Source organism: Larus michahellis, chromosome 7 (genome assembly GCF_964199755.1).
Source record: "Larus michahellis chromosome 7, bLarMic1.1, whole genome shotgun sequence".
NCBI lineage: Eukaryota > Metazoa > Chordata > Aves > Charadriiformes > Laridae > Larus > Larus michahellis.
The window spans coordinates 35,894,280-35,907,449 of NC_133902.1; the positions used below are offsets into that span (position 1 = coordinate 35,894,280).

General features: G+C 38.2%; 1 protein-coding gene across 7 annotated transcripts in view; it reads right to left on the reverse strand.

Annotated features, from left to right (window-relative positions):
* Positions 1 to 410: 410 nt before the first annotated feature.
* Positions 411 to 13,170, reverse strand: part of DYNC1I2 (dynein cytoplasmic 1 intermediate chain 2) — a 30,585-nt gene continuing 17,825 nt past the window's right edge. For all 7 annotated transcript variants that reach the window (XM_074595416.1, XM_074595413.1, XM_074595411.1 and 4 more), the window contains 11 exons: positions 8,511 to 8,600; positions 8,080 to 8,242; positions 7,888 to 7,987; positions 7,218 to 7,343; positions 6,104 to 6,250; positions 5,660 to 5,773; positions 5,145 to 5,278; positions 3,981 to 4,125; positions 3,049 to 3,189; positions 1,910 to 2,035; positions 411 to 1,195 (listed from right to left, as the gene is read on the reverse strand). In XM_074595416.1, the coding sequence (XP_074451517.1) occupies positions 1,082 to 1,195; positions 1,910 to 2,035; positions 3,049 to 3,189; positions 3,981 to 4,125; positions 5,145 to 5,278; positions 5,660 to 5,773; positions 6,104 to 6,250; positions 7,218 to 7,343; positions 7,888 to 7,987; positions 8,080 to 8,242; positions 8,511 to 8,600 (1,400 nt within the window). In that variant the 3' untranslated portion in view covers positions 411 to 1,081. The remainder of the gene's footprint in view (positions 1,196 to 1,909; positions 2,036 to 3,048; positions 3,190 to 3,980; positions 4,126 to 5,144; positions 5,279 to 5,659; positions 5,774 to 6,103; positions 6,251 to 7,217; positions 7,344 to 7,887; positions 7,988 to 8,079; positions 8,243 to 8,510; positions 8,601 to 13,170) is intronic.

Sequence of the window (13,170 nt, forward strand, 5' to 3'; positions counted from 1 at the left end):
GAAACTTTATGATGTCCTACGAAAGATATACTCGAAAAATTTAACCTTTAATAGAAATTCCAACCATTCTGTTTCTAGCCATTGAGAGGTCTTCTTTTAATAAAAGTGTTCAAAAGCAACGTAAACATCTTTCTTTAACTTGATACAGAAAATTAGTAGCAAGTCTGTAGTTAACAGGATGCAAATCATCATGCTATAGAAATTAAGTCAAAAATCTCGTTCCTTCCCTTTTGGAAAAGAAAAATTTGACAACAGTAGCCTTTTTCCTTTTGGCTGATTGCTGTGGTAGGAAGTGGAAGTTGGGGGTAGAAAACAACTCCGTGGTGTGTGTAGTAAATCGAAAGCAGCAGCTTCCAGCAACTTTCTACTCTCAGACTACTGAAGGGACGCAGATTAGGGGTCAGGGCAGCTGACAAGTGCTCATATAATATTTATTTATGAATCAGTCTCACCTTTTAATGCACCAATTCAAACAAAAGAACTGGGTATTAAATATGTATTTCATTAATTCAGGTCCAATTATCAAATAAGCGTGTAACTACAGACAAATTTTTATTCACATATATTACCCACTACCACAGTCTTGAGGCTTATCTATGTTTAAACAATGAAACTTACTTGGAACATATGCATGCATATCCGTGAGTAATTTGAAGAGTTCTAATTAGAGAACGCTTCAGGGATTTACTACCTAATGAAGGTTAAGTCTGTATAATATAGAAAGTTAAGTTTAGAAACAGAACTTTTACTTTTCAGAAATAGATATACTGTTACAAAGTGGAAGTCTCAGAAGCCCAATAGCAAATTTACACCAGGTTAGTGTTTCAGCAAAAGAAGTTCCTTGCAAAGTCAAAGTTAACTGTATTAAAAGTTACACAAACCCAAGAATGTGCTTGTAATTTTTATATAAAAAGTGACAATGCAAGATCTGATTTTCAGTGATCTTAATAGATTTTTAAAGTCCATAGTTGAATCCATGTATTCGTCCCTTAACCTAGTACTTGAACTGACACATGCTTACACTTTTAAGATTTGCATCAAATCATTCACAAGTCTGCCGCTGCTGCCTATTTTCAAAGATCTACGCCGGTATGCGGGTTGCAGCCTCCTCTTCTGCGTCAGCTCTGTTAGCATTTATTTCTGCCAGTGTTCGACCAAATCGAGTCCACTCATCACTGCGAGGAACGGCAATTTGCTGTTGACAAAGAGAACGTTATTTAAACCTGCTGATAAACAAAAACTGAGCTAATTTTGAACAGCAAAGTGCTTAAGTAATGTTCAGAAGAGGTTCTGATAGAAAAGCTTACCTTTAGTTAGTATAACTTTTAAAGCAGTCTGAACATCAAAAGCTCTATCTTATAAAAGCAGCAGAATTTGAAAATCCCATATTTAAGTATGTAATGATACTATTACAAGCTTGCGTGATACGTCTCCATCTGAGAGACTGCCTCCAAAGGGCAACACTAATGCCACGTCCAATCAATTAGTTACGTACTACTGCAATACACGCAATTGCTACAGCAACACCTTCCCTGTAGGAACAAAGTCAAGGCTGCTTCAGTGTAAAATTTGTTGTTTGGCATTTCTCAAGCTATGGTCAGAATTCACACATGCCACAATTAAAGATGATAAAATCGCTACAAACACCACACTGATTCCTTCGTCTTATTTCACCAGCCTTACAATAATGTTTTTACTTTTTGACTGGTTGCCAGATAGCATGTTAAAAAGTTATGCTAAAATACCTGAATTAGACACAAAAAGGAAACATTAATTTGAAAATAAAAATTAAACTTTATTCCTCTAATCACAGGGGAAAACAGTTAAAAGCAAGTTGCTAGAAAAGAGTAAGAGTCAAAGAAACTTGAGTGTTTTGTAATGTACTTTGTGCAATACAGGGCATACGTACCTCTCCCACATCATATATGACTATTTGTCCCTCTGAATCACCCACAGCAATCTCTCTCCCAGAATGTGTCCATCTCACGCGGTTCAGAGCAGGATTGCCCTCCACAGTAATGCTTGCGGTTGGTACCTGTATCCATTTAAAACACATTGCTGAAAATGCACGAGGATTCCATAAGCTGTAGATCACAGAACACACCTGGTCCCTCAGCGACGCATCAGAAGAAGTGCCCAACATTTCAACCGAGGCAGAGCACGTAGACCTCAAGGACTCTCAGTGTCCCTAAGCTATCGCCAGTGACGTGACCAAAACAACACATCTTCTATCCCTTGGCCAAAGTACAAACAGCCTCTCTGCCAAACAGCACATCTGTACTCTTGTCACGAGCCAGGAGGCACAGGCACGCGTTCAGGCAGACGGCAAGGAAGAGCCCTGGGATCTCAAGAAAGATGGTGACAGAGGGCAGGGATGAAGTCAGCTGCTTTGGCAGGTCAAGTCTTGTCCAAAGGCTAGAACTGGGTAACAGCAATGTGACGCCATAGGCTGGCATACGCTCCTACAGACCTGCTCTCTCTTCTATACACAATTTTAAGAAGGTGAAATGTAGGTACTCGGTATCTGTCAGGTCTTTCCTCTCACCTACCTCCAACAAGTTTTAGTCTTGGAAAAGGTTTATATTACAATTCAGTTTATAGCTCACACCAGAAAACCCAAACATTCAATTCTCTAAGTTTAGAAGCAAATGACAGTTTCACTGCAGCATCACTATGGCAAAACAGGGGTGTGGGGTAACTGGTTTTTCATGCTGTGAAGCTATAGGCTGCCAAGGCCACATTGGGGGATGTCTAGAATCACTTTCACAACATGGGTCAGCATTACACCAACAGATGTTCTGCACTCTTGTGCTAGGTAAAACAACTTAATTACCACTGTTATTCAGTATGAGGAGTCATTTCGGTTATAACCTCGTAATCAAAGAATGATATCTATTACGCAGAAACTACTGGAACATTTAAGAACCACCACAAAAAAACAAACCAAAATGCTATGGTAAACTCTTGACTTCCCCACCCCCCCCCCGCCCAAATGTACAACCACTTTTCCAGTTACATTTGACCATTACCCGACTGCCTCAGCCTCACCTCAGTATCGTTGTTGAGATTCCACAGGTCAAGCCTGCCCATCCCATCCACACAGGCAAACAAGGCAGGGTGAGTTGGAGACCACATCACGTCATAAACATAATCCGAGTTGTCTTCAAAGGAGTAGAGAGGTTTGTTATTCTGAAAAAAGCAAACGTAACAATGCGATACCCAAACTCTGCACTTCAAAATTCTAAAGCAAACAGGTAACGCAAAATACAGAACTTCAACAGCATTATCAGCAGTAACTACAAAGCAATTCGCATTTTAAAAAAAATGCCTCTGCAAAAAGCAGCCAAAAATTAATTCTATTATTAAAGGTTGCTTTCCAAAGCATACAGCCTTTTTTTCTGGCTGCTGCTACAAAACAGTCAGTAGCAAGCCAATGTTCTAAGAGATTCTAAGTGTAATGCATGAAGAATCTTGTAAATCAAGCCAATGCTAATTCAGTGACAGCACTTCAGACTCCGCTTTGCGTTCTTCAGGGCATCAAACTAACAAAGAGGTAATTCTGGCAATGGGAATGATAGATATTTCAATTGTGAGCCTCATGGAATTTAACTGACGTCACTTTTGGTGCTGTCCCTTAGTCCTCCACAAAACTGCAGTAAAACATTTGCCTTATACATAATAAGAAGTAACTGATTTTACAGCATGATTTACATTTGATTATGTTGTAATTGTTGTGGAGAACAAAGGACAAGGATGAACAGAATAGATCAGAAGTATAAAAGTGATGTACAATCCGAAAGCAAAGCTTTATGTTGTGAACTACAGTTTTGTTCATCAGCTGTCTCTTTGCAGGGCTGCTGCTCGGAACTGAGCGCTTCAAACGATTTGACTTTTTACTGAAGTCCCTTAAGTAGCTTACATTACAGCACCACCTTGTGTCAAGGACTGCGAAGAAAACCACCGAACTATATTTAAGTTACCTTAGTTGTCCAAAGCTTTACTGTCCAGTCAAAAGAAGAGGTGACAAAAAGGTGTGAGAAATCTACAGGTCCAACTGCTGCATGGCAGTTGATACCTGTGATTGGTCCTTGGTGTCCTTCAAACATCTCACTGATTCCAGCTTTGCTGTTTTAGAATATATAACCAAGGTTAATTTATCTGGCAACCATACACGTGCAGACAGAGAGAGCACTGAAATACAATTTAAATATAGCCACAAGAAAAGATGTTGCTGCTTTGCATGGACGCTACCCCACTGCAAAAGGCTTCATCACAACAGGGTCACAGATGACCAGGCTTGAACATGAACCTTAACTTCAACATCTCTTTTCTGCTAATCTTAAGTGCCAAAATACACCACAGGGAGAAGAGACTCGTTCAGCAGGTACCAGTCCCCACATTTAACTACACTGTTCTCCAAGCAATAGCTAAAACTTCCATTCATATGAAGAACAAAATCCAGTCCTCAGGAATGAGCATAAAACTTCCATTGCCTTAACAGAAGTTGCATGTACCTTATGGACACAGAGTTCAGACATAAACCAGTAACAATATATCCCTAATAGTCTCCTATCAGGAGCAATGAAAAAGAAAGGGGGGAAGAGATGGGAAGGATGTTACACAAAAGTGATACAATTTTGGGTATTTTGGAACCAAAAAGCTGTGCAGGGAGGGTGATGTGTATTTGAGATGAAACCTGGACACTCAATTATATTTAAGAAAGCAATTGATAAGATACAGTCAGACAATTTCAAAATAGATTGAACAGCAGGAGAAAAGCTAGCCAATTTAAGATTTGTGCGTGATGTTACTGTACAATTATTTATAGAACCCATACGAAGTTTGGAATGTTCTGCTACAATTCAAATGAATAAAACCACAGTGACCTACGCTGCCCTCCTCATCAACACAAACAACTTCTATTCACCGAGGGCAGCATAGTACCAATTCAATATGCCAACTTCTGCTTTTAATGAAGCTCTTACTCAGGAAAAAGCGCGCACTGGAATTCATACACAGCTCTTTTGAACTCCTTCAAGACAAAGGAGCAAGTATGCACTACAAAATTTTAGGAGTGTAAAGCATGCAGGGGCACATCCTTTCACTATTGTTATTTCCGTGGAATAATTAAAGTTTGTATTCACCTTCCGTGACGGCATGCAGTGTACACTGAGCCTTCTTCACTGCCAACAACAAAGTTGTTGACATCTCCAATAGGGAAGGACATGCAGGTAACGGCCACAGCCTTGGACTGCTTGTGAACCAGCTCCATGCTATCCTGTAGTGAAAATACCAGCAACTTACTTTAAAAAAAAAAAAGAGAAATATTAACATCTACCACGTCATTTAGATTTCTCAGTAGGAGGTATTTTTTTTTTTTTAATTATTTTACTTACACAGAATTGGGCAGGAATAAGAAAGTTATTTCTTGTTAAAATTGTGTTCAGCACTAACACAAGTGCATCAAAAATATCCAAAAGGATCAGCAGACAATATTTGATTCCATGAGCGGGGAAATATTTTATTAAATACTTACCAAGTTACCTTAAGTACAATTCTGTGTGTTGAGAAAAATGTTTATTAATGCTTTTTAGATTCATTAAATTTTTACAAAATATTCACCTGGAATAGATGCTATATATATCCAACGTTATCTTACCTGCGGTTGGGAAAGCATGTCCAGGCTCCAAGAGCATATTTTCCCATCAGTCGAGATACTAATCAAGTTATGAGCGTTCTGAGTCCCAACGACGTTTACACAGTACACTGGGTGCTAAGAAATGTAAAATGCTATCAGAAAAAGGAATTTCCAAGTGACAACCATTTCTGGTATAATTAATATAGAGTAAAATATACAACTTCACCATTTAACAAAGCACAAAAGGTTGATCGCAGTACGGTACAAAGAACACTGCCCTATAAAACTGATACTTGTTTTTCTGTCATTTTGGTTTTTGCGAGTAGCCTGGTTCTTCAGTGATAGCACTGGCAAAATACGGACATAAACATTTACGCATTATCAATCAAGTGCACTGGACAGAGTTTCCTAGAGGTTAAATACATCTCAACAGGGAACAGCCCTTGAAGATATTTCACCTCCTACCGTGTGAGCAGCAGCTGAAAGCGGAGTTCTCTGCACCGGGGTCCTCTTATTGCTGCGATTATCCCATAGCACTATCTGGCCTGAATATGTGCCACCAACCACCAGATTGGGATGAAATTTTGCAAATGTAGCTGACATCACTGCTGACTGAAAGGGAAAAAAACCCACCAAACAACAAAATACACATGAAACTTTCAATGACTCTGTATCTAAAAACTAAAGAAAATCTGACAAAATACCTGAGTAAATTCTTTGCCTGTATTGATTCGATACACCTATTTCACTGTCCAATTACTTAAGGATTCACAAACCCTTTGTGAACCCCCAACAGTCTCTTACTTTTAATTTGTACACATAAAATTAAGCTTTCCTCATCTTTTCTTTCCTACCTATCCATTTGTATTCCCCCTAGCATAGTTTGTTAGCAAGGGAAGGCCCAATAATGCACAAGATTTTAATACTGTTTTGCCACATTCTGTGGTCATTTTCTTAGAGAACCTACAAATCGCTTTTGATACAATAAAGTTACTTTTGCAACCTGGGTTTTGACAGTAATCTGACAACACGAGATTAAATTTTGATTCAACTATGTAATTTTTCAGAATTATGGCATTTTGAAAATAAAGTGGCTATCCCAGGCTTGGCATAATGGAAGAGATCTGCATGTTTTTATCTTTCAGAAAACTACTAGAAAACCTCCATCTGCCTTTTTCTCGATGCACGTGTTTCTAGTTTTCATCTTCGCTCCATCTCCTCAGGCCATCTTCATTTTATTCAGTAAACTAAGCTCTAGGAGTATACGATCCCACTCGACCCCCTTACACACAAACCCTCCTTGTGGTTCAACAATTACACAAGAAGGTTTTTCGCTTTTTAAATAAATTAAAATAAGAAAATGAGTTCTCAAACAAGACTGAGTGTTGAATGACGTCAGAAATTCTGAAATAGAATAATGTTTTTAAACTGGCATTTCCAGCTATCAACATCTGTTTGCAAATACATACGGTTAAAGTGAATGCCAGCCCAATGAAATCATTATGTTGACAAGCAAAAGGAAGGTACTTGTCCGAGTTCATCAACGTACAATCTTTATCCTCCTGAGACAGAATCTTACCTGGCAGTGAAAGACGTACTCTGGGGTAGTTTTCTTGTACTTCATGTTCCATACAAGGGCCACCCCATCAGGCTCATGAGGTGCATCCTCATTATTGTTGTAAGAGGCTACAAGTAATTCTGGGTACTGTAAAATAAGCAAAAAAGACTCAAAGTAAGCAAGATGACTAGCTAACGGTCCAGATAATCCTAGAATGTTTGTTTTCTTTCACCAAAATATGGTTAAAAAAGCACACCAAGAAACAAAAGCCACCTTACTTTCTACATAAATGACAAACTGTCAGTTTAAAAATGTAATTGTTTCAAATTTAGCTCATAAAACAGCATTAATGTACACAGAGTCCTGTTCTGTCTTTCTAACTTACTTTCAAGTGTAAACCCCAGGACTTTTAAGGGAGTTTTTTCTAGTGAAGCTAACAGTTACCTTACGAAGTGGTCCATAAACCAGAAACAAATATGCCAGAGACTTTCTTCATAATACAAACCTTTTGTTACTTTTTCCACAAAATATTAACAGCTCTATTTACTTTTTGCAAACTATGAAGCATGTAAGGAACACATTTAGAAGCACAACATTTAGAAGTTATAGAACTTCTATAGAAGGGTCAAGCGCATAGAACTAGAAGAAATTACAAAGATAACTGCTTAATACAAACGTTGTTTTTTTTTACCTGAGATGACCAGTCCAAACAACTGACAACACGATGCTTTGACCAACGTTCATCAAAAAACTGCCTATTCAAGGACAGTTTTGCTCCTGCTTGAATCTCTCTATAAAGGCAATTTGCAGATATTAATCTTAGATCACTTTTTCAAATACAAATCCTGCACATCCACAGGAAGGCATTCAACATTCACGTTACCCTTCTTTGTCTTCTAAGTCTCTTCCACTGTAGTCAAAGAAAATGTTGATTTGCTCAGAAAGGGCTCTTTCGACGATCCGCGTGGAGTGGTCAAAGAAACTTAAAAATTCTTCAGAATGCAAAATCTGTTGTTTTTCCTCTTCTGTCAGTTCATGAGGTGCAGCTAGAAAAGAATTATATGTGCATTCTCTGGACTGCAATACTTTCACCAATTCTTTCCAAGAAAGAAAAGCCAATTATTTATCATGATGTTGGAAAATTTGTTTCCCAACATCCATAGCTTTTTAAAGATATTTTTAGATTTTATATTTTGCTGACTGTTAAAATGTAAGTCAAATTAATTTCAACTTAACGTAAAAAAAAAAAGAAGTTAAAAACGTATTGATGCCTTTCTTTACAGCACACTCAGAATGTCTTGAGGTGAACTGTACCTTCTTCCTCCTCCTCTTTTTTTAATGTTTTTTCTTCCTCAGGTTCAGCTAAGGGCTTTGGTGCAACCACATCATCTTCATCTTCCTCATCTAAGGAGAAACATTATGGTGAGAATGTCAATGTTTTTAAGGAGGAACAGTAATGTTCCATATGAATCTCCAATAAGCTGATGTAAAATGGTATCATTTAGCTTAAAATGATTATATTTGTAAAACGTAGTCCCCAGGATAACATTATCTCAAACCAAAAGCTCACTGGAACACTGTCTACACCTGGATTTTAGTTGCACTAAATTATGTAGTTGTATAAACTAAAATAAGACACCTAAGAAATTGTAAAGAATCCAAAGTGGAAGTCTCGCTTACAAGCATTTATGATTCCACACAAAACCATGTGGTGGATGCGTGTTCTGTGTAATACGCTGACACGTTAATGCTGCAGAATAAAGAAAAATCAAATGTCTAAAAGAGCCTACGGAGCAGCTGCTTGCTTGTGATCTGAAACCATCAGAGTCTAATGGGTCTTTGCATGGCACGAAGATGGCTTACATTAGCTTTCAGGTTGCTATTCTGAGAGGCAAATTTTGCTAAAGATAATAGCAGGGAGATTACATTTTTTCTGTCATTCTAAATGCAAGTCTCATTATCTGTATCATGTTTGGCAATGAGAACTTTACAGCAAAATGTGTTTTCCCTAATTGCAATGAATAATATAAAATGTTAGTGTTCGGGAATACTGACAAGGTTTACAGCACTTTCTGCAGTTCTATATTTTATTCATTGAATACCGTCAACCAGAAAATAACTTTAAATTACTTAGAGTTGTGGAATATGCATTTCCTGGCTTTTCTTCAGTCGCTTTCTGGAATAAGCTTCTGAAAAGAGTATTTTTATTGGTTAAACAGCTATGTCATCTGCTTATAAGGGAATGGCAGTAGAAGTCTGCTGCACGCCTCATCCCAAGTAATGAGAGTATTCAACAAGGACTACGCTTGTTTGTTGCGGCCATGTCTCTGACCCACGTTCAAAGTTACCTAACAAAACAAAAAAAAGAAAAAATCCACATGCACGCACACCCCAGCAAAAAAAGGGGGGGAAGAGGGGGAAAAAGGTGGTCAAGGGATGGGAAGCAGCTGCCAAGCCATGGTCCCAGCAGCCAGGCCAGCTGACTAGATAGCAACAACCAGATGGTACTGCTCGGATTGTCTCTCCGCTATGAGGTGGCAATGGGATGGCACAACATTTTTCTGCCTGACTGCTTCCAATCATGTCTTTCCCCAATGGCAAGCCTGTGCAATTACCAGCACTCCAGGAGGTCTACAGACAAGCCTTTACCCTGCAAACAAAATACAGCTTGTAGGCCATACCAGCTGCCAAACCACACACATAGTGATAGGTTTAAAGAGGTCTGAAAATCTTTCTAACTCCATAGTATAAGCAATAAAAATATAACTGTACCTGCAGGAAAGAAAGCTTTAAATGACACTGTATAATGCACACAATAATACAAACTCCAACTTAATCAAAATGATAATGACGTATGCCAATCCTACATTACTTGAAATTGAGCGATTTTTACGTTCTGACAAGTTTACAGAACTAGGATAAATGGCATGAATGATTTCAATATATGCTCATACTTTTGAACCAAATGGTGAAGGTTAAAATCTTTCCTTTCAAGGGCCTCAATCAGCCACAAAGGAAAACAGTAATCACTGTCTTTTCAGCCAGCCCAACCGCATTTGTCAGCCCTTTCTCCGTCAATGCAGCCAGAGCAATCAACCTGCCAAACATTCAGAATGGAAAAACAATCTGAAAATACAGGGTATAATGCACCTGCCAGTGAAAATGGCCATTTCAAGAAAAGCTAGTGATCTCAGTGACCCTGCTGAGGAGGCGGTGGTGCAAAGGGGAAAGAACGCGTAAAAGAATTCTTAGTGATCTCCACTCTCTTGCACATTGACACTTCCTTACAAAGCATGCCAATTACAGCTTTTGTGCTACTTAAAAAAAAAATGAAAGCTTTTTTGGGCAAAATAATCACGCAGAGAAACAGAAAGACACTGCTGCTTTTTAGATGGATCCGCACGTACCGCAGACTAGTAATCTGAAAACTGTATAACTCGGACCAATTCTAAAGAATGGAATTCTTAATGTCAAATCACTCTAGGTGTGAACACTGATTAATTAAAAAACGTAATATGAGTTAACACACATGATTTTGAGAACAACAAATACAGGACCGCATATTCACATTACAGCCACTTGGATAAAAATCCCCCTCTTGTTCACCCTGCCAATCAATCTTGCAGATTGAAATGATGCCTTCAAATTCAGAAATTTGGTTTTGGGTCACCCTGGATACATTATTCTAGCTTTGAAAGTCTCAAATTAGAAATTTCAGCCCAACCCCCCATTAGTCATACTACACTGATTCTAAGTACCATTTTCAGTGACAGGAGTCAAATTCTTGTCAAATGCAGATGGTCAACCCCTTAGTGCTAAGTGACCTTCTAATCTACATATTTTATTCAAAAGATCATATAGTTGATTGCTCCTGCCTTTTAATGTTGGAAACATAAATGGCATATATTATACAGAGCTCTAAATTCCTTCATAGTACTTTCACTGCATACAGCCAGCTGATATTACTGCATTTAAATGCAGGATACAGCACTTATTTTCATATTCTCAAAGTATCAGACTTGAAATTGAACATGTCATCTCACTGTGAATTATCTGGAACTACATATATCTAACACCTTCTCTCCAAAGAAAGAAAAGTCAGATGCAAACTTTCTCATTAAGGGATCTGGGGGGACAACACAAAAACCAAAACCACAACACAACGTCCCCCCACATATACAAGTTCTTGACCTCATTATCCAGAACTAGGATGATTTCTCACAGAAGTTTACAATCAAAAAGGCAGCATGAAGCTGTCGGAGAACAAAAGAGATAAGAAATTTTTGTTTTTATTACTTCTCCTGTCTTTTCTTTATTTTGAATGTATTTAATAACAGGCCGGCTGCTGGTATTTGCAAGGAATTGGCATAACAATAATATATTACCTGGCAAAAACTGGAAGATTGGACATAATATCGCTGAAAAAGTTCCACATCTATTAAGTCAGGAACCCGTGATACAGTGGTGTACTGCATTTACTTTGAGCCAGCTACATAAATTTGGAAACCTTAAAAGGCACTGTCTAACTTCATCCTCTGCATTCGTTATTGACTGTACCTACTGGCATTTTATGCCACTTCAGTTGTCAGTACACCAAATACAATTTTGCATTTTAAAAAAGGCTGCTAAGACTTAGAAGAGTCACAAGGCTGTGAAGACAGGAAATGGGACTCTATGTCACATCAACATATCGATGAATATTCATGATAATATGCTAAGGGACTAACTTCATGTTATTTCTGACAGGCAACCAGGGGATCTAAGGTTACAAACTGAGCAGTAAAGATTGCATCAAAATAGCAGCTACTTTAATAGTGACAAATTTCTTGTCAATGAATGCTAGAAGCAGGTTTAATGAACCACTGAATTTTTACCTTAACATCAAAATTGTGATTATTTTGGCAAGACAGAAAGAAAAGCAGCACTGTAAATTAGGCTGCACCTAGCAGTAACACTATAGAGTGAAGTTCCAGTTGTCCAAGTAATCTGTTGCTGCAGACTAGGTTAATCAAAGTTAAATCATCTGTGAAATGGGTGGCTTTTGTTAAGCTGAATGTCTTCATATCAGGTTTTCCCATCTATATTTCACTGTACACTTAAGGCATGTACAGAATAATACATGCATATATACGGGTCCATTATTTCTTTTTAAAATATTAAAATGTGTAAGTCCTATGGTCACTGTTAACAGCATCCAAAAAGCTGATTCTATACACCAAGTTATTATTACTCTGCTAAAATTACTTAAGTCTGCCTCAGAATTAAAAGGACAAAAATGCTTAGCATTTTCATTCTGTGTCTTGAAGACTTTACCATTCAGTAATCGCCGAAAGAGTGGATCTAATGTCTGCAGTTAGTTGTGATTGCACACGCAGAATATTGTACAGCAGCACTACGTAACAAGTATCCCCTTAGCCCAGGAAGAGCCTTAATTGTGACAGCTGAGCAGAATCATATTCCCCTACATGCCTGTCTTTCTTTGGATTAACTACTTGAAGGATTCATAACACATATTTTTTGGGCGTACTGGTGACAAATTTCTTGCCACGCGAATTTGAACAATGTGTTAGCAAATAACAAAGGAAGAGATCAAACAGTATAGTAAAGCAGTATAGCAAGAAGTGCAGATTAAAATGAAAAATTAGCACCAACGGATTACAGTACTCTCCACGCTGGCCAACATGGAGCCAGCAGAACATTAACACACAGACCAAGGTTCACATGTGAACTGCATCTCTGTTCCTGAAACTGCTTCTGCTGCCTGATAGAAAGAAATGAGTCTGTGAAGGGAACACAATTTCAAACGTATTTTCAGAGTAGACCTGAAAATCTGCTGCCTGATAGAGCATGCCAAAGAGAGGCTGAATAACAGCCCTAATAGCCAGTTGACCACACTAACTAAAAACCATCTCCACCAAAATTGGACAATGAGAGAAGCAGGCAGCAGTGTTATACACAGTATCATGGGAAGTGA